Source organism: Saimiri boliviensis, chromosome 12 (genome assembly GCF_048565385.1).
Source record: "Saimiri boliviensis isolate mSaiBol1 chromosome 12, mSaiBol1.pri, whole genome shotgun sequence".
Taxonomy (NCBI): domain Eukaryota; kingdom Metazoa; phylum Chordata; class Mammalia; order Primates; family Cebidae; genus Saimiri; species Saimiri boliviensis.
Genome location: NC_133460.1, coordinates 52,084,598 through 52,107,756, shown reverse-complemented (window position 1 = coordinate 52,107,756; position 23,159 = coordinate 52,084,598). Strand labels below are relative to the sequence as shown.

Here is a 23,159-nt window from a genome sequence, read left to right as displayed (position 1 = left end):
ACAGACACTTTACAAAAGAAGACATACATGAGGCCAAAAAACATGAAAAAATGCTCATCATCACTGGTCATTAGAGAAATGCAAATCAAAACTACATTGAGATACCATCTCACACCAGTTAGAATGGCGATCATTAAAAAATCTGGAGACAGTAGATGCTGGAGAGGATGCGGAGAAATAGGAACACTTTTACACTGTTGGTAGGAATGCAAATTAGTTCAACCATTGTGGAAGACAGTGTGGCGAATCCTCAAGGACCTAGAAATAGAAATTCCATTTGACCCAGAAATCCCATTACAGGGTATATATCCAAAGGATCATAAATCTTTCTACTATAAGAACACATGCACACGAATGTTCATTGCAGCACAGTTTACAATAGCAAAAACCTGGAACCAAACCACATGCCCATCGATGACAGACTGGACAGAGAAAATGTGGCACATATACACCATGGAGTATTATGCAACCATCAAAAACAATGAGTTTGTGTTCTACATTTGTAGGGACATGGATGAACCTGGAAACCATCATTCTCAGCAAACTGACACAAGAGCAGAAAATCAAACACCGCATGTTCTCACTCACAGGCGGGTGTTGAACAATGAGAACACATGGACACAGGGAGGGGAGCATCACACACTGGGGTCTGTTGGGGGGAAATAGGGGAGGGACAGCAGCGGGTGGGGAGTTGGGGAGGGTTAGCATGGGGATAAATGCCAGATATACGTGATGGGGAGGAAGGCAGCAAATCACACTGCCATGTGTGTACCTATGCAACAGTCTTGCATGTTCTTCACATGTACCCCAAAACCTAAAATGCAATAATAAAATAAAAGAAAAAAGAAAAAAAAATTGTGATTTGATACTAACTGAGAAAAGATGCATACAGTTTGGTTATGAAAGAAAGTAAGTCAGAGAGGAGAGGTGAAAACACAGGGAATACAACAAATAAACTGGAATAAGATACTAGGAGGAAGGAATGGAACTAACAGCATGTGGAGGAGATAGCCCTAAATAGGAAAATGTTATCTCATCTTGGAATTTGATGAAAATAGTGTGAAATTAGTACAGATATAGTTGCATTTACAGAGTTTTAGAAATTAGCTTCTATCTGTTAACTTCAATTTTCTAAGAGAAGTAGGAGGGAAGGTTAAGGGTGGGATGGGGATCTTGATACGAAGTCTTAGAATAACTACTGTGGGGATATGAGTGAAGAAAATGTAATTAGAAACCACAAGCAGTTCTACAAGATGACATGATTTTTCTCTAGCACTATTTAATAGCCTAGATATAGGATAAAGTGCTAGATTAATCCAAGATTAGGATTTTGTAGAGTACACATTGTAGAAAGACAAACGGGCGGGGATGGAAGGATACTAAAACGAAAATGGCGATACAGTTTAAACTGGATGGAAAGGAAGCAATACAGGAGGAAGGTGACAGTAAAAAGTTAAGAGAAAGATACCAGTAGCTTAAAGATCTGGGTGAGGTCAAAGGAGAAAGTGAGTGAATAAAAAGTCTAGAAAGAAAATAAATGATCAGAAATTAACATACTAATTTATATCATAAGAGGGACAGTTCAGCCATTGAAGTGGTTTGCTGGAGCGCAATATAAATGACGGTTATTGGAAGTGAGGAGGTAAAGGATATTAAAGGCTAGGTCAGTATTTATCAACACTTTTTTCATTATTGCCCCCCAAGTAGCCTTTTAAGGCATTTTTTCCTGATTGCTCCTCCTCCCCAAAGGAGGTTTAGTTTAATATACCGTTTATCTGTTTATGCATTATAATATCTAATAGTTTTGACTCCCCAAGAATCAATGCTCACTCCCATGAAGCAACATCCCCTGCACTGAAAAGGCACGGGCCGGATGGTGGGATGGCTGGTCCATGTGCATGCTGACACAACTCCCACAGGCGAGTCTTACTGCTAGACTCCTTTTCCACATAGTAGAAATCAGCACTCAGGTTCTACTGAAATATTAATCAGCAAAACTCAATATTCCATTTGATTTTATGATTTCAAGGAACTTGCCATCTTAAAAAGATTCTTTGGTATTTAACGTACTATTGGGATACATTTAGACTGTTAACAAGCACAGCAACTCAAGTAACAGTTTAGAAGAGTTTAAATGCCATTGAACAGGCAATTGCCTCAGGCATATTAAAATGGATATAAGTTAGTAAAAGAATATTTAACATGAGAAACTCTTTACATTTTATTTGATCACTGTTTTCCTAGTCATAAGTGAATAGTGACTAAATTGTTTACCACTGCTATTTTGCAACTTGTCACTTGGGGGCAGCAAGACTATTTTGGGACTCACAGAATGGAGCATTTAACTAGTAGGACAGGTAGGGCATTAAAGATTCTACAGCATGAGGAGAAGGGAAAAAAGTGGTAACACTATTCAAATCTAATACAGAAAACATTTACAAAACAGCTTTTTGTAAGCAGTAATTCTTCAATATTTTAAAATTTCTATTCACTATTCTAATGATAGTGTTCAGAAGTTACTCCTCATAAATGAACAGAAGGCAGCATAAATTGAGTGAAAAGTGAGCAGCCTACAGAGCCACACAAATCTGGGTTCAATTCCTTGTCCTATAGTGTACTAGATATAATGTTTGGGCAGAGTTTATTCTCTTCGAGATTCAGTTTCCTCATCTACAGAATAGAGATATATTAATACTTATAGGTTGAAGTTAAATATATGAATATATGTACTTATATTATAGATATAAAATGCCTGACACATAATTAGGCTTAGCAAAAGGTACTTAATAGTAATGACCAAGCAAAAAGGATGGGTATTTCACAGCAGAAAGAATGCTTCACCTAGTAACCAAGGAAATGCAAAGTCCACAAGAAAATACCACCATTTTCTACCCAATTAATTAGCAAGAGATATATCAAGGGTGGTCTTTAGATTCAACGTATGACTGGAAAAATATTAGTGTCTAGCTGAAAACATGGCTGTTATTTATCTATTTACTTATGAGACAGGGTCTTATACTGTCACTGGAGTACAGGGGCATGATCATAGCTCACTGTAATCTCAAACTCCTGGCCTAAAGTGATCCTCCTGCCTCAGGCCCCCAATTAGCTAGGACTACAGGCATATACCACTACACCTGGCTAACTTTAAAAAATTTTCTTTTTTTGGTAGAGACAAGGTTTTGCTATATTGCCCATGCTGTTCTCAAACTCTTAGCTTCAAGTAATCCTCCTGCCTTAGCCTCCAAAAGTGCTGTGCCATTTATTTGATATGTTCAGTTTACTCAGTCTTTTAGATATAAGGCACGTTACACAGTGCCTAAGAGAATATAGATATTAATCACTATGGAACATGTGCCTTATATCTAAATGACTGAAGTCTAAGTCTTTTAGATCTTAGAAATAAAAACTGAATAAAACCAAATGTCTAACCTCAAAAGATATTACAGTCTAGTATAGAGAAGAAGACAGTATATAATAATTATAATACAAGGTAGCATGGGATGAGTAAAATGAGAGGCATAATGTGGGTAACCCCCCTTCTGGGCACTAAGTAGACCCGCGGCACAATTAGTGCCTGAAGAATAACTTACTGCTCATTTATTTCCTTTTATATAATCCTTCTATAAAATCATATCTTAGTTTGTAATTGGAGCAGTGTCAAGATCAGACATGATACAGAGCATGAACTAGGGATAAAACAGCCATACCAGGACAAAAATCAATGGCCCACGTGGTAGTGCCCCTGCCTGAAAGGGCATGCACTACACGGCAGGCTGGCCCAGGTGGCAGCATTCAATATCGTAAAGATACCTGCTGTATGGCAGGCTTGGCGCAAGAGTCCCTCCTCCTGTAAGGGAGTTGTGTATTGCATCCAGTTCTTGTGGAAAGCTGGCCTCCGGCTGGCAATCCCGTGAACTTCGGAGGGCTTAAAACTCCTCCGGTATAATCATGCCCCCTTGGCTGTATTCCCTGTCAGCTCTCTTGCTATTGTGCTGACTCACAACACCCTCCTATAGAAAACCTTAGAAGTCGCCTGCCCCTAGATAAGAGATGTTGCACACTGCACCCTTCTTGCTGCACACTACCCACCTCCTTGCCTCGGTGACCAAATGAGGATGGACCCCTTGTTTATTACTCATGTGATTGTCTTGACTCTATCACTATCCTTAAGATGACCTCACTCACTACCTTTCCGCCTAACCTATACCTAATAAATACAGCCTGGATGTTCGGGGCCTTGCCCATCTCTGCTTGTAAGTGGTGCTGGCCTGCTGAGCCCAGCTGCTCTTATCCAGTCCTTTGGTGTTTTGTCTCCTTATTTCTCGGATCCAGAGCCTCAGCACAGTGATAGGGGACACCCCACGACCCTACTAGGGTTAGACCCTACACAGGGTTACACCCTTCCTATATGTTATAGGAATTTAGAAGAGGAAGTGATCAAAGTTAGCTACAGGGACTTTGTCAAATGTTCATGAAAGACAAACATTTAAGTAAACCTTGAAAGATGACAGGTAGAGATCAACAGGGAGAACTTTCCCAGTTGAAAGAATGAAGTGAAGTAAGGAACGAAAGAGTGGAAAACTCAGGACACTGTGAAGAATACAGAATATAATTTGGTTTGTTTAGAACACACAGAACATACACAGAGGAGCTGAAAGACATTTGGAAAGGACAGATAGCAAGCAGTTATGAATACCCAGGGTAAGGAGTTTGGACTTAAATCAGTAGATAAAAAGAAGCCATTAAAAGTATGCATCAATAAGACAGAGAGAGCATAAGAGAGTTAGCGCTAAAGAGAGATTTTATATATATATATACACACACATAGAGAAAGAAATGTCACAGACAGACAGGTGTAAGCCATGCACAGAGTGGTGATCAGGTAAGAATGAGGTGGCTGTTCAGTTCTGTTCACAGTGATTAGTATGAGCCAGACATGCTACTAGGTGCTAAAAAGTCTGGGCGAGCAATTGCAGGACATAAAACAGTTTACTTTCTTCTCTACTAGACATATTTGGGAGGCTAAGATAGGTTAAATAACATTCTTGTGCTGTCATTTTCCCAAACATAAATAGGCTGTGACCACTGATCTAACAACAGAAAGAAAATGCATATGTTCAATGGCAGCCATATAAACACATGAGAAGCAACTCTCAGCTTTCTTCTCATAACTAAGAAAACAGAAGAAGTTTTTCCTATGTCTGAGGTATTTCAAATATTTGATATTGAAGGAAGTGCTAGGTTGGATCTGTGGTAGTATATTATAATAATAAGTGAAAGTAATGATTAATCTTCGTATTTCCTTTTTTTTCTTTTTTCACTATACAGAAAAGTCTTCTGCCAGATAATCTTCATATTTCTTAAAGTGATACTGGAATACCAAGATATTTAAAACAGCATTGACAACAAAAGTTAGTTCTAGATACTGGTATTCAATAAAGGAGCCTTGGTTGATAAAGAATAAACCAGCACTACCCTGAACTACATATACATTCGATACATTCCCTATCAAAATACCAATTACACTCTTCACAGAAATAGAAAAAACATTCTAAAAATTATACAGAACCACAAAAACCTTGAATAGCCAGAGCAATCTGAGCAAAAAGCACAAAGCTAGAGGCATCACACTACCTGATGTCAAAATTTACTACAGAGCTACAGTAAGCAAAATAGGATGGTACTGGCATAAAAACAAACACACAGAGGAACAGAAGAGAGAATCCAGTTATCAATCCAAGCATTTATAGCCAACTCATTTTTGACAAAAGCGCCATGAACCCACATGGGGAAAAGGTAGTCTTTTAAATAAATGGTGCTGGGAAAACTAGATAACCATTTGCAGAAGAATAAAATTAGACCCCTATATCTCTCCCTACAAAAAAATCAGATCAGAATGTATTAAAGACTTAAATCTAAGATCTGGACTATGAAACTACTACAAGAAAGCACTGGGGAAACGCTCCAGGACATTGGTCTGGGCAAAGATTTTTTGGGTAAGACCTCAAAAAAACAGTAAACAAAAGTCAAAATATACAAATGGGATTATGTCGAACTAAAAAGCTCTTGTACAGCAAAGGAAACAATCAATAGAGTGAAGAGACAACCTAACAAATTGGGAGAAAACATTTGCAAACTATACATGTGACATACGATTTATATCAGAATCTACAAGGAACTCAACAGCAAAAAATAAATGAACTATCCAATTAAAAAACAGGCAAAAGATCTGAACAGACATTTCTCAAAAGAAGACATACAAATGACTAATAGGTCTATGAAGAAATGCTCAGAATTGCTAATCATCAGGGAAATGCAAACCAAAACAACAATGAAATATCATCTCATTCCAATTAAAATGGCTATAATAAAAAGAATATCAAGTGCTAGTGAGGATGTGGAGAAATGCTGGGGATGTAAATTAGTATAGCCATTATGGAAAACGCTAGGGAGCCTTCTTAAAAAAAAACTAAAAATAGAACTATCACACAATTGATCTGGCAATCCCACTAGTGAGTATATATCCAAAGGAAAGGAAATTAGTATGTTTGAAAGATATACCTGCACTCCCATGTTTACTGCAGCACTATTCACAATAGCTAAGATACAGAATCAACCTAAGTGCCTATCCAAAGATGAACGGATAAAGAAAATGTGGTATATACATACAATGGAATATTACTCAGCCATAAAATGAATGCTATCCTGTCCTTTGCAGAAACACGGATGAGCCTGGAAGACATGATATTTAATGAAATAGCCCGGGGATAGAGGGACAAGTATCACATCTTGGCATGAATACGTGGGAGCTAAAAAAGCTGATCCTACAGAATTTGATCCCACAGAAGTAAAGAGGAGAGTAGTATTTACCAGAGGCTGGGAAGGGTAAAGCAGAGAAGGAGATAGGGAAAGGTCAGTTAATGGTACAAAATTATAAGATAGGAGGAATAAGCTCTAGTATTCAATAGCACAGTAGTTAATGATAATTTATTGCATATTTCAAAATAGCTAGAAGAAAGGATTCTGAATGTCCCCAACACAAGAAAATAATACATGTTTGAGGCAGATATGCCATTTAGCCTGATTGGATCATTACACATGTATATGTTGTATACATGAACACCCCCCCACCAAATATGTACAATTAAAAAAAGAATACACTCGAGTATAAGTAACTAGGTATCTAATTATCAGCTCTCTTTCTTTATAAGAAACAACAACAAAACCTCTCCTTTCAACATACTTAGAAGTAGTTTGGAGTTTAGTTTAAGTATTTGATTAGTTAGCACCAATTTTCCATTCCAAAAACTTAATAAAAATAAAAATCATGGGACTTCTCCCACAGTACATAAAAAGCCAAGCAACACAGCTGACCAAGTTATCCCACAGCTGACTACTCTACTCCTTTGTCCACTTATTCTATACCTTACTGTAGCATATTTTTATGAATTTAATGGGTTTGTGAGCTCCATGAGGGTGGAAGCCATGTCTTTTATCTACCTCTGTTATCTACAGCACTTGCTTAGAATATTGCCTAATACACAAATGGCACATGTGTGTGTATGTGTGTAAAGGATGAGTACTTAAAGAAAATTGGCCTGGGAAGATGAGAAAAAAAGAGAACTATTTTGACAATCAAAACTTTATTACTATCTCATAAAAAGTTACTTGAAGAGGAATTCTTACCTGGCGTGTCATTACAAAATATGCATACATTGCCATGGCACTTCCATAAGTGATGAAGTAGGTGACCGGCTCCATGATGTCCCAGGAATATTCCCACCAGGTAAGCCGGGCCAAAATGCCAAACTGTGTGGCCATGTAGGCAAGGCCACCCCATAGCACCAAAGTGGTCCTCTTCTCAGCTTTTCTGCTAATCTCAATTCTTACCTATTAGGCACACATAATCGATCATAAGGCATTTTGACACAGAACCAATTTTAAAATGCTTAAACTGTTCTATGTTCACTGAAGAAATAGGGCTCATAATCAAGACACAAGGATCAGTTCTAGTAAACATAGCTTGTCTTCCTAAATAGTATCTGTAGTTTTCACTAAATAAAATATCTTAGGCTGGGTGCAGTGGCTCACATCTGAAATCCTAGCACTTTGGTAGGCCAAAGTAGGTGGCTTGTTTGAGCCCAAGGAATTCAAGGCCAGCCTGGGCAACATGGCGAAATCCCATCTCTACAAAAAACACAAAAAATAGCAGGGCATGGTGACATATTCCTGTAGTCACAGCCACTCGGGAGACTGAGGTGGGTGCATCACTTCAGCCCAGGAAGTGGAGGATGCAGTGAGCTAAGATCACACTGCTGCACTCTACTCTGGGTGACAGAATGAAACCCCATCTTGAAATAAAATGTATACATGTAACTATTATTCATGATATTTGCATTTTATGTTTCACCCTAGAAGTAGATGAAAATATGGGTGTGAATAACTCAGTTTTAACAGGTCTTCATCCAACCACAAGATAATCTTTGAAAGAGAGAAATAAGGTTAGGCATGGTGGCTCACACCTGTAATCCCAGCACTTTGGGAGGCCAAGGTGGCAGATCACCTGAGGTCACGAGTTCGACGCCAGCCTGACTAACATGGTGAAACCCTGTCTCTTACTAAAACTACAAAAATTAGCTGGACACAGTGGTAGGTGCCTGTAATCCCAGCTACTCGGGAGGCTGAGGCAGGAGAATCACTTGAACCTGGCAGGTGGAGGTTGCAGTGAGCCGAGATCACACCACTGCACTCCAGCCTGGGCAACAGAACGAGACTCCGTCTCAGGAAAAAAAAAAGAAAGAAAGAAAACAAAGAGGGAAATGAAAACATACCTATATTCTTTCACTGCTACATACATGGTTTAATCTATTCTCAGTTTTAACTACAATGGTATACTAGGGGCAGAACACGGACTCTGGATTTAACCCAGTTCAGTTCAGAGCACTGATCTACAAATCAGCATTAACTTTATTATAAAGTTTGTTCCGAAGATTAAATAAGAGAATATAGATAAAATACCAGCATAATTCATGACATATAGTAAATATTTTATAAATGATGAAAATTATTTTTCAGGAATCAGGAAATGTAAAATACTAAGAGTATTTGTTCCCCTTGTTACTCCTTATAATCAGATGTCTTAAAATTGAAGTATCATAGGAAAAATAAAGGTTAACATATGTTCACTGTAAACATTCAGAAAAGTGTAAAGAAAAATCAGTCATAACCCAACTACTGTATTTGTATTTTGGAATATATTCCTTCTGATTTCTTTCTCTGTGTATGTATATATATATATATAAACAGGTATATGTATAACACATTTAAAGATTGGATCATAGTATGCACACTGTTTTATGATTTGGTTTCTATAGCAAATTAAATGTACATAGTCACTTTAATAGTTGCATAATATTCTATATGCAGTTTTCTCTTGGTATCTGTGGTGAATTGGTTCCAGGACACCCCCTGCACCAAGACACAAAATACACAGATGCTAAAGTCCCTTATATAAAATGGCATAGTATCTGAATATAACCTATGCATATCCTCCTACATGCTTTAAATCATCTCTAGATTACTTATAACACTATGTAAATGCTACATAAATAGTTACTGGTTTTTAAAATTTGTATGATTTTTTGTTGTTGTATTGCTTTTTTTTTTTTTTTTTTGAGATAGAGTCTCGCTCTGTAATCCAGCCTGGAATGCAGTGGCACAATTTCGGCTCACTACAATTTATGCCTCCCAGGTTCAAGCAATTCTTGCGCCTCAGCCTCCTGAGTAGCTAGGACTATAGGCATGTGCCATGACACCCGGCTAATTTTTATACTTTCAGTAGAGATGGGGTTTAGACATGTTGGCAAGGATGGTCTCGAACTCCTGACCTCAGGTGATCCACCTTCCTCAGCCTCCCAAAGTGCTGGGATTATAGCTGTGAGCCATCATATCTGGCTTTGTTATGTTTTACTGTTTTTTTCCCCCAAATATCTTCTATCTGAGGTTGGTTAAATCTGCGAATGTAGAACCTACAGATAATGAAGGGTCAACTGTAATATTCATTTTTAACTTGATTAAAATCATTCCACTATACTTAAGAGCCTTTCCTGATCAGCAGTTATTCTGATCTTAATTTTAAAGGTGGTAAATTTGGTTAAGGGCAATACATTTAGACCTCAAAGCTCTAAGTCCATCATCAAGGCTCCAAACAATTCCTTTTTAAGCTCTTTCTTAGCTTTGACTGAAACTTTTTTTAGGTTCAGTTCCATAAACTAAAGAACTAATTTGATTGACATGACTCAACTGCATAAAACTTAGAAAAAAAATCAGAAACATACATGCTCTGGAAAAAATACAGGTAAAGTGAAAAACCTGAAATTTGAAGTTTTACCTTTTCCAGGGGAGCCAGTTGTTCTTTGAGATCCTCTAGTCTTTCAATAAGCTCCCTTTCCTTGTTTAACTGGTGCTGCTCAATGCACAGTGTGGTATATAGCTGCTGGACCAATGTCTTTACATCATTCAGCGTTGCTGCATTTTCGTGACTTAAGAGGTCTGAAACAAAGGAGTTACATTTTTAAAAATGTATGCCTTATATGAAGAGTTGCTATTCCTGGGACTATCAAATGAGGCAGATTCAGCTATTATAGGTATTTCACCTTCAGTGTTAAACTGAAGGAAAGTAATAGTTCTTTTTTTTTTTTTTTTTTTTTTGAGACAAGGTCTTAACTCTGTTACCCAGGCTGGAGTACAGTGGCATGATCTTGGCTCACTGCAGCTTCTACATCCAGGGCTCAAGTAATCCTCTGGCACTAGTTTAGTAGCTGGGACTAGACTACAGGTATGTACCAGCCACCATGCCTGGCTAATTTTTGTAAAAACGAGTTTTCATCATGTTGCCCAGGCTGGTCTCAAACTTCTGGACTCCAGCGATCTGCCTGCCTTGGCTTCCCAAAGTGCTGGTACTACAGGCATGAGCCACCATGCCCAGCCAATAGTTCTTGTTAAAACAAAAAAATTGTCCACAAATGTAAAAAGTAAATTCGTATTTGGGTAACGTAAATTTTTTTTTTTTTTTTTTTTAAAAGACGGGGTTTCACCATGTTGGTCAGGTTAGTCTTGAACTCCCGACCTCAGGTGATTCACCCACCTCAGCCTCCCAAAGAGCTGGGATTACAAAGAAAAATTTTTAAAAAGCTCAAGTAAAGCTTTAATTTTATATTATTAACTTTAAATATTAGGTACAGCATAAGGGTAACCCTCTTCTAAACTGAAACAAGCTACAGTCAGATCAGAATTAAGCATATATTTCAAACATTCTTTAAGAATGTCCTTTAGTATAGTTATCACAGAAGTTCAATCAATGAAAAAATTAAAATGAAGGTAGCAAATTGGATTAGAAAAGAGCTGATACAGTAAAATGGGATACAGCACCTAGCTGCGTATCTTCTATGCCTCAGTAAATGTGTGCTGAATTGATGGGAACATAAATGCAAGAGCACTTTGAGTTCCAGAAGTCATCTACGTCAACAGCGTCTTCCTTATACCAAAGCAGCTGCTCACATTTGCATATAGCTTTAAACTGTCCCAAGTTACCAGAAGAAACTGCACTCTAGGAGGCTGAAGTAACCTGTCCAGCACGTCACAGTAAGGTGTAGAGTCCTGGTCTCCCAATTTCTAGGCCTTATTCCAGTGCTTATTTCTAGGAGCTTATTCCAGTGCTTCTACTCTACCAATATTAAATTTTTCTTACAAGCTCAGTCCCCTTTCAAAAAGTTAATTCCTTAAGTAGGCATAAATTACCTATGGTCAATGAAACCCTCTTACATACATCTTCCCATGTTATCCTCAAGATAACAGCATGAGTAAGCTTGGTGCTCACAATTTATAAACAAGTACTTTGAGTCCCAGACAGACAAGATTAACAAACACTTCTGTACTGATCTAGTTACCATAGAAGGAAAAAAAAACCCAATAAGAGTTTCTCTCCCTAGTGAGGTCTAGTAATGATATTCAAAAAGTCACGGAGATGTTAAGGAGTGAAAAAAGATCTGGCCAGTGGGGAACCCAGATGGGAGAGAGAGATCCAAGATGGCTGATCACTAGCAGCTTGGGATTGTAGCTCCCAGTGAAAGCACAAAGAACGAGATGACACCATACCTTCACATGAATACTTGTTGCTCACGTACCAGGAGATTCCCAGCGGAGGAGCCCCACAGGTCGCCAGCGCGACTCTTGTGACCGGCGAGGCGGTTTTGCCGGTGCCTTGGAGCGTCGGTTCTTGGTGCAGAGTCAGAAAAGCACCATCAATCTTAACACCACTGTTTTAGTAGGTGCAGTGGGTTGCTCAGATTTCGGCGCTGAGAATCAGTAAGTTGGATGTCCACTCAGAAACCCAATTACAAAGACGGTAATTATAAAGACCACAGATGGATAAATCTACAACGAGGGGAAGAAAACAGCCAAAAAAGGCTGAGAATGCCCAAGATCAGAATGCCTCTCCCTCTACAGGGGATCACAGTTCCTCATCAGCAACGGCATGAGGCCTGATGGAGAACGAGTGTGTTTCATTAACAGAAGCAGGCTTCAAAATGTGGATAGTAAGAAACTTCTGTGAATTAAAAGAACTTGTTCTAACCCAATCCAAAGAAACTAAGAACTTTGAAAAAAGGTTTGACGAAATGTTAACAAGAATACACAATTTAAAGAGGAATATAAGTGAATTGATGGAGCTGAAAAACACAATACGAGAACTATGTGAAGTATGCACAAGTTTTAACAGCCGAATTGATCAAGCAGAAGAAAGGATATCAGAGGTCGAAGACCAACTCAATGAAATAAAACAAGAAGAAGATTAGAGAAAAAAGGATAAAAAGCAACGAGCAAAGTCTCCAAGAAATATGGGACTATGTGTAAAGGCCTTATCTACGCTTGATAGGTGTACCTGAATGTGACAAAGAGAATGAATCCAAGCTGGAAAGTACGCTTCAGGATATTATTCAGGAAAATTTTCCCAACCTAGTAAGGCAGGATAATATTCAACTCCAGGTAATACAGAGAACACCACAAAGATATTCCTCAAGAAGAGCAACTCCAAGGCACATAATCGTCAGATTCACCAGGGTTGAAATGAGGGAGAAAATACTAAGGGCAGCCAGAGAGAAAGGTCAGGTTACCCACAAAGGGAAGCCTAGCAGACTTACAGCAGATCTCTCAGCAGAAACCCTACAAGCCAGAAGAGAGTGGGGACCAATATTCAACATCCTTAAAGAAAAGAACTTTCAACCCAGAATTTCATATCCAGACAAACTAAGCTTCATAAGTGAAGGAAAAATAAAGTTTTTTGTGGACAAGCAAGCACTCAGAGATTTCATCACCACCAGGCCTGCTTTACAAGAGCTTCTGAAAGAACCACTACACATAGAAAGGAACAAACAGTATCAGCCTTTCTAAAAAATACCAAAAAGTAAAGAGCATTAATATAATGAAGAATTTACATCAACTAATGGGCAAAATAGCCAGCTAATATTAAATGGCAGTATTAAACTTACATATATCATTATTAATTCTAAATTTAAATTGACTAAATCCCCCAATCCAAAGACAGACAGGCAATTTGGATAAAAAACTAAAACCCATCGGTATGCTGCATCCAGACCCATCTCACATGCAAGGATACACAAAGACTCAAAACAAGGGATGGAGAAAGATTTACCAACCAAACAGAGAGCAAAAATAAATAAATAAAAAGCAGAAGTTACAATTTTTGCCTCTGATAAAATAGTTGTTTAAGCAACAAAGATCAAAAGAAGCAAAGAAGGACATTATATAATGATAAAAGGATCAATGCAACAACAAGAAGAGCTAAAGATCCTAAATATATATGCACCCAATACAGGAATACGCAGACATACAAGACTAATAAAGAGACTTAGACTCCTACACAGTAATAGTGGGAGACTTCAACATTAATATTAGACAGATCAATGAGACAGAAAATTAACGACGATATCCAGGACTTGAACTCAGATCTGGAACAAGTAAACATAATTAATATTTATAGAACTCTCCACTTTAAATACACAAAATATACACTCTTATCAGTACCACATCACATCAACTTAGAAGTTTAAATGAAATGTTGGTTGGCTCCTTGTTTATTATTCTCTTCCCTCATTTTCTTTCATGTCTCCATTATTAAGGACAATTATAGGCATACCCATATTTAGACTGCCTTGTAGCCCAGGCAATAAAGCAATACCCCCATTCTCTCTCCCTCTTCCTCTTTCTCTTCCTTCTTCTTCTTTATTCTTTTTCTCATTATTCTTTCTTTCTCAAAAAAAAAGAAAAAGAAAGAAAAAAAAAAGAATCTGAACCCAGATGAGGATGACAGTCAGGAGGCCAAGCCTCTGCAGCTACAGCACCCCCAGGTTAAGTGGGAGGGGTTGGAGGCCAGCGAAAGCGACGGTCCATTCGCATCTGGGAGAAAAAAAAAAAAAAAAAAAAAAAAGATTTGGCCAGCGGGGTGGTAGAGTGAGTTTCCGCCACCATGCCTGACTAACTTTTTTTTTTTTTTTTTTTTTTGTAGAGACAGGGTTTTGACATGTTGCCCAGGCAGGTCTTGAACTCCTGAGCTCAATCCACCCATCTTGGCCTCCCAAAGTGTTAGGATTATAGGCGTGAGCCACTGCACCCAGCCTAGATTCTATCTTTTTAATTTTTACTTTGAATTTTTATTTTTGAGACAGAGCCTTTGTCTGTCACCCGGACTGGAGTGCAGTGGCACAATCTTGGCTCACGGCAACCTCCCCCTCCTGGGTTCAAGCGATTCTTGTGCCTCAGCCTGACAAGTAACTGGGATTACAGGGTGTGCCACCATTCCTGGCTAAGTTTTGTGGTTTTAGTAGAGACAAGGTTTCACCATGTTGGCCAGGTTGGTCTTGAACTACTGGCCTGAAGGCCTCAAGTGATCTACCAGCCTCAGCCTCCCCAAGTGTTGGGATTATAGGCATGAACCACTGTGCCTGGTCCCTACACTGAATTCTAAATGAATGAGCCCTGTACCCTCAGTGCCTGGTGGAAGTGTATGAACTTAATAGTTCACTGGTAAACAACATTCATACAGCATTTTTAGTTCTAAAGTGCTGTCCACAAACAGGGAAAATAATAAATAGGAGAGAGAAGTGAAAGTTAAAGGTGGTAAAAAGTGAGGAGGAGAAAAATTTGTGTCAAAAATTTAAAAACTGTCCTAGAAAAGTTTTCCTTCATTAACTATTCTATTAGATAAAGCAGATTTGTTCCATCTTCCCCATGTATATATAAAACCCTAGTACTGGCCTGGCGCTGCGTATAATCTCAGCACTTTAGGAGGTCGAGGTGGTCAGATCATGAGGTCAGGAGTTTTAGAGCAGCCTGGCCAACATGGTGAAACCCCATCTCTACTAAAAATACAAAAATTAGCTGGGCGTGGTGGTGCACGCCTGTAATCCCAGCTACTTGGGAGGCTGAGGCAGGAGAATTGCTTGAACCCAGGAGGCGGAGATTGTAGTGAGCCAAGATTACACCACTGCACTCCAGCCTAGGCAGAGCAAGACTCTGTCACCAAAAAAGAAAAGAAAAGAAAAGAAAAAACCCCTAGTATTACTCCTCTTTAACATCTTGAATCTAATGCTTTCTATTTCTTTCCCCCATTTAGCCTTTTCACTAAAGTGTTAAGAAGTAGGGCAGAGGAACATGCTTACTCAATGAATGGCATCCCTCTTAAATACAGAATTTCAAACCACTCTCTTACTTTAGTCAACTGAAAAAGAGTGGTGGTACCTTGGACGTCAGCAATACCTTCCTGAACCAGGGAGAGAAAGAGACATGGTAGAAACAAAATTTGAGCCTATTTTGCATTTTATCAAAAGAAGAAAGAAAGACATTCTTTACTATGTTTAAAAACCAGTCTGGGAAACATAGGGAAACCTCATCTCTACAAAAAAATTAAAAATTTGCCAGGCGTGGTGGCATGTGCCTATAGTCCTAGCTACTTGGGAGGCTGAAGTGGGAGGATCTCCTTGAGCCTGGGAGGTCAAGGCTGCAATGAGCTGTGATCACGCCACTGCACTCCAGCTTGGAGAAAACAGTGAAACCCTGTCTCAAAACAAAATTTTTTTTTAAATAAAAGGAAACAAAGTGTTTATGGATTTAAAATCAAATTGAGTTTCTGTGAGAGATAGTAGCTGATGGCATAATCTTTCACTAGCGAATAGCAGAACTAAGAAAGCTATGATCTGTGCATCTAAACATTAAAAAGGTCTTTTGAAATTCTACACCAATGCTGCTATTGAGCTACTAAAGTTCACACTTCAATTTACGATTATTTGCATGAATTAAAGATTTTTGACGCTCACAAGCTTCACGCCCTAGTTTACTTCTAGAGAAGCAAGGTAGATATTCCACAGTTCCTGGATACAGATAAAGGAAAGGGTTGTTTTTGATTGCCAAATCACCACATAATCAAATACAATCCCCCGTTTTTCAATTTCTACCTTTTCTTATTCAATTTGAGAAAAGTTTTAGTTTTTAAAATACTAAATGTTCATTTCTGTTTAAAAGATAAATGGTTGGTATTTATTAACTGATTAAAATACCTTTAGTTTTTGACTATATAATATATGGAAACTCACGTCTTAACTTTCCTGATTGTTATACTTTATATAGGAATATATTAGTCAACTTTCGGAATGTTACCAAAAGAAAATCTAAATAGATGAACTCCCAAGGTTATTCACACAAAAAGATACTAAAACAGAACCTGTACTTCTGTTATTTTAAACACATCTTCTAGCCTGAGAATCAGGGACTAAAGAAGAAAAACACATTAGCATAGCTGATACATGGCTGTCTCTGGTCTACATGTTTCATTATTCCAACTTAATAAAATCTGATTCAATAATGTCTTACTACAGTTGACCGGTGAACAATGTGTGTGTAGGGGGTTGGGGCACCACCACCCACAACTTTTAAAACCTCAAAAACTTAGCTACTAACAGCTTACGTGGACCAGAAGCCTTACAAATAACATAAATAATTAACGAATGGTTTGTATATGTATCATATATAGTATTCTTACAGTAAAGTAAGCTAGATAAAAGAAAACATTAAAATCATAAAGAAGGGAAAATAAACTGACAGTGCTATACTACATTTATCTATATTATAAGTTTACATTGTCTGTTTACAAGATGAATCATCTGTCTGAAATGATGGGCAACCGTAGCTGCAGACCTCAGCCTATGGTACATATCAAGCAATACAACTTTTTCTTGCAATATCATGAATTTTCTCTGCTTCTTGGGAGCACTTCCAGTATCACTGGTAGCACTCTGTATGGGTCCCATGGTGTTATTCGAGGTGCACTAAACACACACAAAAAAAACTCTAGAACTGCAAGAGATCACTTTTTACTGCAATAAAGACAATTTACTGGAGAGATGAACTATATATGAAGAGATGATTAGCACCATAGTGTTTTAAGCTGATACTAGAAACACTTGAGTTTACTGCAATAGCAACAAGAGGTGGCCACAGAATTAGTAGAGTAGTACACTATGTACTAGAATTAATTTTATGTAGTTATTATTTAATACTGCATCTTTACATTTGTTTACATTTCTCTCAACTGCAAATGGCATCATGTATAGTCTATAAAAGTGTGCGTAAGTTTTGATAATTTTGCACCACTGCATGCCAGCCTGGGGGGACAGGGCAAGATTCCATCTCAAAAAAAAAAAAAAAAATTAAATAGACTCATATCTATATATATTTTACGCATTCATGACATATTTAACTTTTTCTTAATTTTTTTGATATATCTAGGTTATGTGGTTCATTTGCAAGTTTTTTCAAACCTGTTTTATTCAACAGTCAACTGTATTTAAAGAATATCTTTCCATTCTTACTATTTAAGGATACTTTTCTATACTTTTCCCCAGCTAGCTCCCTCTCATCTAGCTTAAAGAAAGTGAATATGGCCTCTGCACAATCAAAATGCTACCCAGTGAACACATTTAATTCACTCCATATAGAAGGAATCAGTGGGGAATACAAAATCACAGTGCCTTCCCTCAGAGCATCCACAAAGAAAAGGACTAAGCAAAACTTAGAAAAGAGATTAACCATTTTTGGTTGGTCAGGGGTCAGAGAAAGAATCTGGTCATTAAAGGCTTACTGGAAGAGTCAATACTGACAATTTTGACTTGAGAAACAGGGGCTATGAAGAAAGACATCTTAGGCAGAGGAAAGTGAGCAAACAGTGAGATGGAAAAGAAAGGGGCATAGTTCAGGAAACGATAAAGGAATACACAGTGGAGAAAAAGTAGGCAACATGTAGGATGGAAAAGAAAACATTTTAAAAGGTAGATGGGGACGATATTATAGAGGAATTTAATAACAGGGTTTCACTCCGAACTTTTCTACGTTAGACCCAATTCTTTCTTTCTTTCTTTCTTTTTTTTTTTTTTTGAAAGATGTGTTGTCTAGGCTGGTTGCCACTGTGTTGTCCAGGCTGGTCCCAAACTCCTGGTCTTAAGCAATCCTCCTGCCTCGGCCTTCCAAAGTGCTGGGATTACAGGTGTGAGCCACCTTACCAGGCCCAAACCCAATTCTTAAATGCAAGATCGAAAGGAAGGAACGTCCTACAGTAGTGGTTCTCCACCCCTCGGGTGCAAACCAATATTGGTCAGTGGTCTGTTAGAAACCAGGCTGCACAGGAGGTGGCCAGCAAGTGAACATTTCTGCCTGAGCTTTACCTCCTTTCAGATCAGCAGCAGTATTAGATCTCATAGGAGCACAAACCCTATTCTAAGCTGTGCATGTGAGGGATCTGGGTTGTGTACTTCTTATGAGAATCTAACTAATGCCTGATGATCTGAGGTGGAACAGTTTCATTTCAAAACCACCACCCCTGCCCCTACCCCCACTGTCAATGGAAAAATTATCTTTAACAAAACTGGTCCCTGGTGACAAAAAGAATGGGAACTGCTGTCCTATGGGGCTGGTGAAGGGAGTGGTAGAAAGGGCATTAACAACAGCAGTGAGTAAAAATGAATATTAAGAGCAAATAGAGAAACAAGACCAAAAAAGGCACAACTCAAAATGCTATTTTAGAGGGCTACTTAGCATTGTACTGTGCAGAGCCATAGGAGAGCCCAGGACGAAAAGAAATATTAGCAATAAGGACTCTGTCTTTATTTAAAATTGTGTTCATCATGCATTTTTTGCATTAACTTTGTTTTTTAAAAATAGTACATTAAAATACTATTTATCTTGCTGGGTGCAGTGGCTCATGTCTATAATCTCAGCACTTTGGGAGGCTAAAGCAGGTGGATAACTTGAGGTCAGGAGTTCAAGACCATTCTGGCCAACGTGGCAAAACCCCATCTCTACTTAAAACACACACACACACTCACACTGTCTCTCTCTGTCTCTCTCTCTCTCTCTCTGGCCTGGCTGCTGGGCGCAGTAGCTCATGCCTGTAATCCCAGCACTTTGGGAGGCCAAGGTAGGTGGATCACCTGAGGTCAGGAGTTTGAGACCAGCCTGACCGATACAGTGAAACCCCATCTCTACTAGCTTGAACTGGGGAAGCAGAGGCTGCAGGGAGCCAATATGATGCCACTGCACTCCAGCCTGGGTGACAGAGCAAGAATCTTTAAAAAACAACAACAACAACAAAAAACTCTTTATCTTGATTACTGAGTTTTTTGGTGCCTTCTTAAAACTTGTGTCTGAGGCAAGCACCTTACCTTTTCCCATAAAAGCATATATAGGCTAGGAACCGTGGTTCATGCCTGTAATCCCAACACTGCTGGGAGGCCACAGAGGGAGGAGTTCAAGACCAGCCTGAGCAACATAGTGAGACTTCATCTCTACAAACAGAAAAAAAATTATCCAGGCATGGTGGCACGTGCCTGTAGTCCGAGCTATTCCAGCTGCTCGGGAGGATAAGGTGGGAGGATAACTTGAGGTCGAGGCTGCAGTGAGCTGTGATTATGCCACGGCACTCTATCCTGGGTGACAGAGTGAGATCTTGTCTCAAAAAAATAAAAAAAAAAAAACACACATGTCAGAAGTTCCTAAGAACTATTACTATTATACAATAATTGACTTTCAGACTGCTGACCTTGAGCCATTAAAAAAAAGCTCAATACTTGTTACAATGCTTAGGAGAACAGAGAAGCCTATAGCTTATTTAAAAAAGATATCCCCTGTAATGTTATTAAAGTAGTATGACTTTTGGCCTTTATGAAGGGAAGGAGCTTAAGTTATATAGGACATTCATTTATGTGAAACAGAATGACAATGTCAGATAATAAACCATTCTGGAATCTAGGCAGAATCTAAGTAATTTTAGTCAATGTACTAGCCAAGTGCCAGGTGCTCAATGAGCTCTTCAACTGAAATAGTGTCATCTGTATGTAAAACTTTCAGTGTTCTTTGAATATTGTCTGTTTCTCAAGGTTGCCCAAGGAAAAAAACATAAAGTTCTTTCCAAAAGCCCTTCCCACATTTCTGTGACCTTACCAAGGTTACTATTTTACCTCTTTTTGGTGGTCGTACGTGATATGTTAAGTCATTAATGACCAGCTTAAAGTCATCAAGGAGGAGGAGATCTATCCCTGTTGAAGCAGCAACACGAACGCCATCTGTGAAAATTTTAAATGAAACTTGTCATAGGTCCATAATTATTCAAGAATGGTCGGAAAAATTCAGTCTTCAAAATCGTTTTTAAAAATTACCTCTTCCCTATTAAATTTCAGTTAACTTTTGGCCTCATTTCCCGGTTCTATGCAAACAAAGTTTACGTTGTCTAAAACTCTGTTTTTAGGCCTCAAGTCTGTGAAGATTGAACAACAGCTTTTCCTGTTGAACTATATGAGCAAATGAAACAATTAATGGTCATAGTTCTATAGGTATACATTGGAAATCTAGGGTCACTGGGAGAGCTGCATGGACTTCCATTGTCTATAATGGAAGCTGGTTGAGTCAAACAAAAAAACAACAGTATTTTCTGACACAGTACTTTTAAGTATAGTCACTGATTAGTTGCCAATAATTCAGTAGCGACAGATGCTGGGGTTAGCAAAGTATTATATATCCACCATGCTAGTCTACTAATTATACTGACAGATGAGTAGAAATGTGGTAATTGTTAACTTGTGAATCTAAGTGAAGGGTAAATAGGGATTTACTGTACTAACCTTTCAAGTTTTCTGTGGGTTTGAAAAAACTGTAGGTTGGGGAAAAAACTTAAGGCACTTAAAAAATAAATAAATGAAATAAATAAAATGGTAATTTTAGTGCCTTATTTTATATTCTTTTCAAATCATATGTTTGTTTATTTTAGCAATCTCCTTTCCAGAGATGAGGGTTTAACTACTGAAGTATTTATTCTACACCTACCATAATGATAAAAAGTCTCAATAATATATAATGTGATTAATTGTTCATCCTTGTCCAGGGTATCATATGTGAACTGCTTTTGAATGAGACTCCCTGTGCATACACAATTGCTAAAACCAATCAGTTACATTCTGAGTATCACTGGGGGAGAAATCACTTTCTCTTCTGATAAGTGCTAAGCAAAGGAAAAAAGATTTCTGAAGTTAAGGGTTCTTTCGTAGCTATGTGTGTGGTGTATGTATGTGTCTAGGAATGGTGTGGGGTGAAATGAGGGGTAGATGGTACTTAATGATGATGATGACTATACCTGGTGAATAGATGGCAACTCTGTCAATTCCCCGATCCTCTTCTTGCAGTTGTCGTAAAAATACACCAACAGAGTCAGAGATAGGCTTGAGTGTGAACTGACAGCGTTCACGCCGGGATGGTAGCCTCACAGATATCACAGGTAACCCATTTTGATAAACCACTGTAACATCTGAATGAAAAAGACCCACAAACATAAGAAAATTGGATTTCGATGTAAGTTAAAGTCACATTATTACTATTCTTGCATGGGGGTCTATATTAGTGTGATTTTAAATGTTTTCAAAGTTTAAGAACATGCCCTTTAGCTTTAGTTGAAGGTTATTCTGGGAACTGGCTTAAAAAAGATCAAATGGATCATGCAGCTCATTTTGCAGATATAAAAAAACAGGCAGGGAGCTGTCTTCTGAGTGAGTCAAGGAGAGGTTTTCCCAAAGATATCAGGTGAAGTTCTTGATATTGATGAATACAAACCCTGGTTTCCATTTAGTAAGATTTTATTAAGCAGTCAGAGATTGCTGGGCCAGACTTCATAGCCTGTAGGACATGGCTCTCAAGATCCAGAGCTTTCAAAAAGTACACGAATAAGTGAGATTCTTACTCCAGGACAGTCAATTCATGTATATATAGTACAATGTTATATCCAAACTGATAAGTGAGAAACAAAAATGAAATCCTAAGCTCCTCAGCTGACTGAATGGGCCCCCTCTTGGCCAAGGGACCCCAGAGTAACCTTTAAAGCTAAGTTCTCAGCCATGACAGATGGGAGGTCAGACACAACTCATTATACCCCTTCCTTGCTAGTAACCATTAGGCATTCTTTCCTAAGGGCTTAAGAGAAACTAGTCCTTTCTAAAGACTCCACCACTGATATTAACCAGTTAACTGCACAACACTGATGGGAAAAGCAGCAAAGGAGAAAGGACTTACAGAGTGCCTACATAAATTGGTTATGAGTAACACATAAACAAGGAACAACAAACTGCAGAAGGCTGCAAGAGGCCTCTGAGGAGGAAGGCCTCTCCATGCCTCATGTTCTGGTGCAGGGTGACCTAGACTCTGTTACCATAAACATTGTGATCAAGGACGTGAAACCCCTTCGTAGCACTGTGATGCAGCCAGACTTGTAGGCTCCTTTTAAGGCCCGCGTTCCATCAGCTGCACATAGATAATAAGCTAAAGATAACCATATGTTCTTGTTTTGTGAAACTCCCAAATTGCCACTGTTATCAATCCTTAGAATGACACACCAGTTCCAGCTCACTGATTCAGTTCCGGCTCACTGATTCATTCCACCATCACCCTCTCCCCACCATCACTCCACCCATACCCTGCAGATCAAAGTGATTATAACCAATAAATAGTGTGGATGCTTGAAGATAACTTATAGACATTAAAGAAAAAAA

The 23,159-nt window shown here is 38.5% G+C and overlaps 1 protein-coding gene across 8 annotated transcripts in view; it reads right to left on the bottom strand.

The window, feature by feature from the left end:
- Nucleotides 1–23,159, bottom strand: part of MCU (mitochondrial calcium uniporter) — a 229,247-nt gene that overhangs the window by 8,491 nt on the left and 197,597 nt on the right. For all 8 annotated transcript variants that reach the window (XM_039478332.2, XM_039478333.1, XM_074382378.1 and 5 more), the window contains 4 exons: nt 21,755–21,925; nt 20,586–20,690; nt 10,394–10,554; nt 7,690–7,893 (listed from right to left, as the gene is read on the bottom strand). In XM_039478332.2, the coding sequence (XP_039334266.1) occupies nt 7,690–7,893; nt 10,394–10,554; nt 20,586–20,690; nt 21,755–21,925 (641 nt within the window). The remainder of the gene's footprint in view (nt 1–7,689; nt 7,894–10,393; nt 10,555–20,585; nt 20,691–21,754; nt 21,926–23,159) is intronic.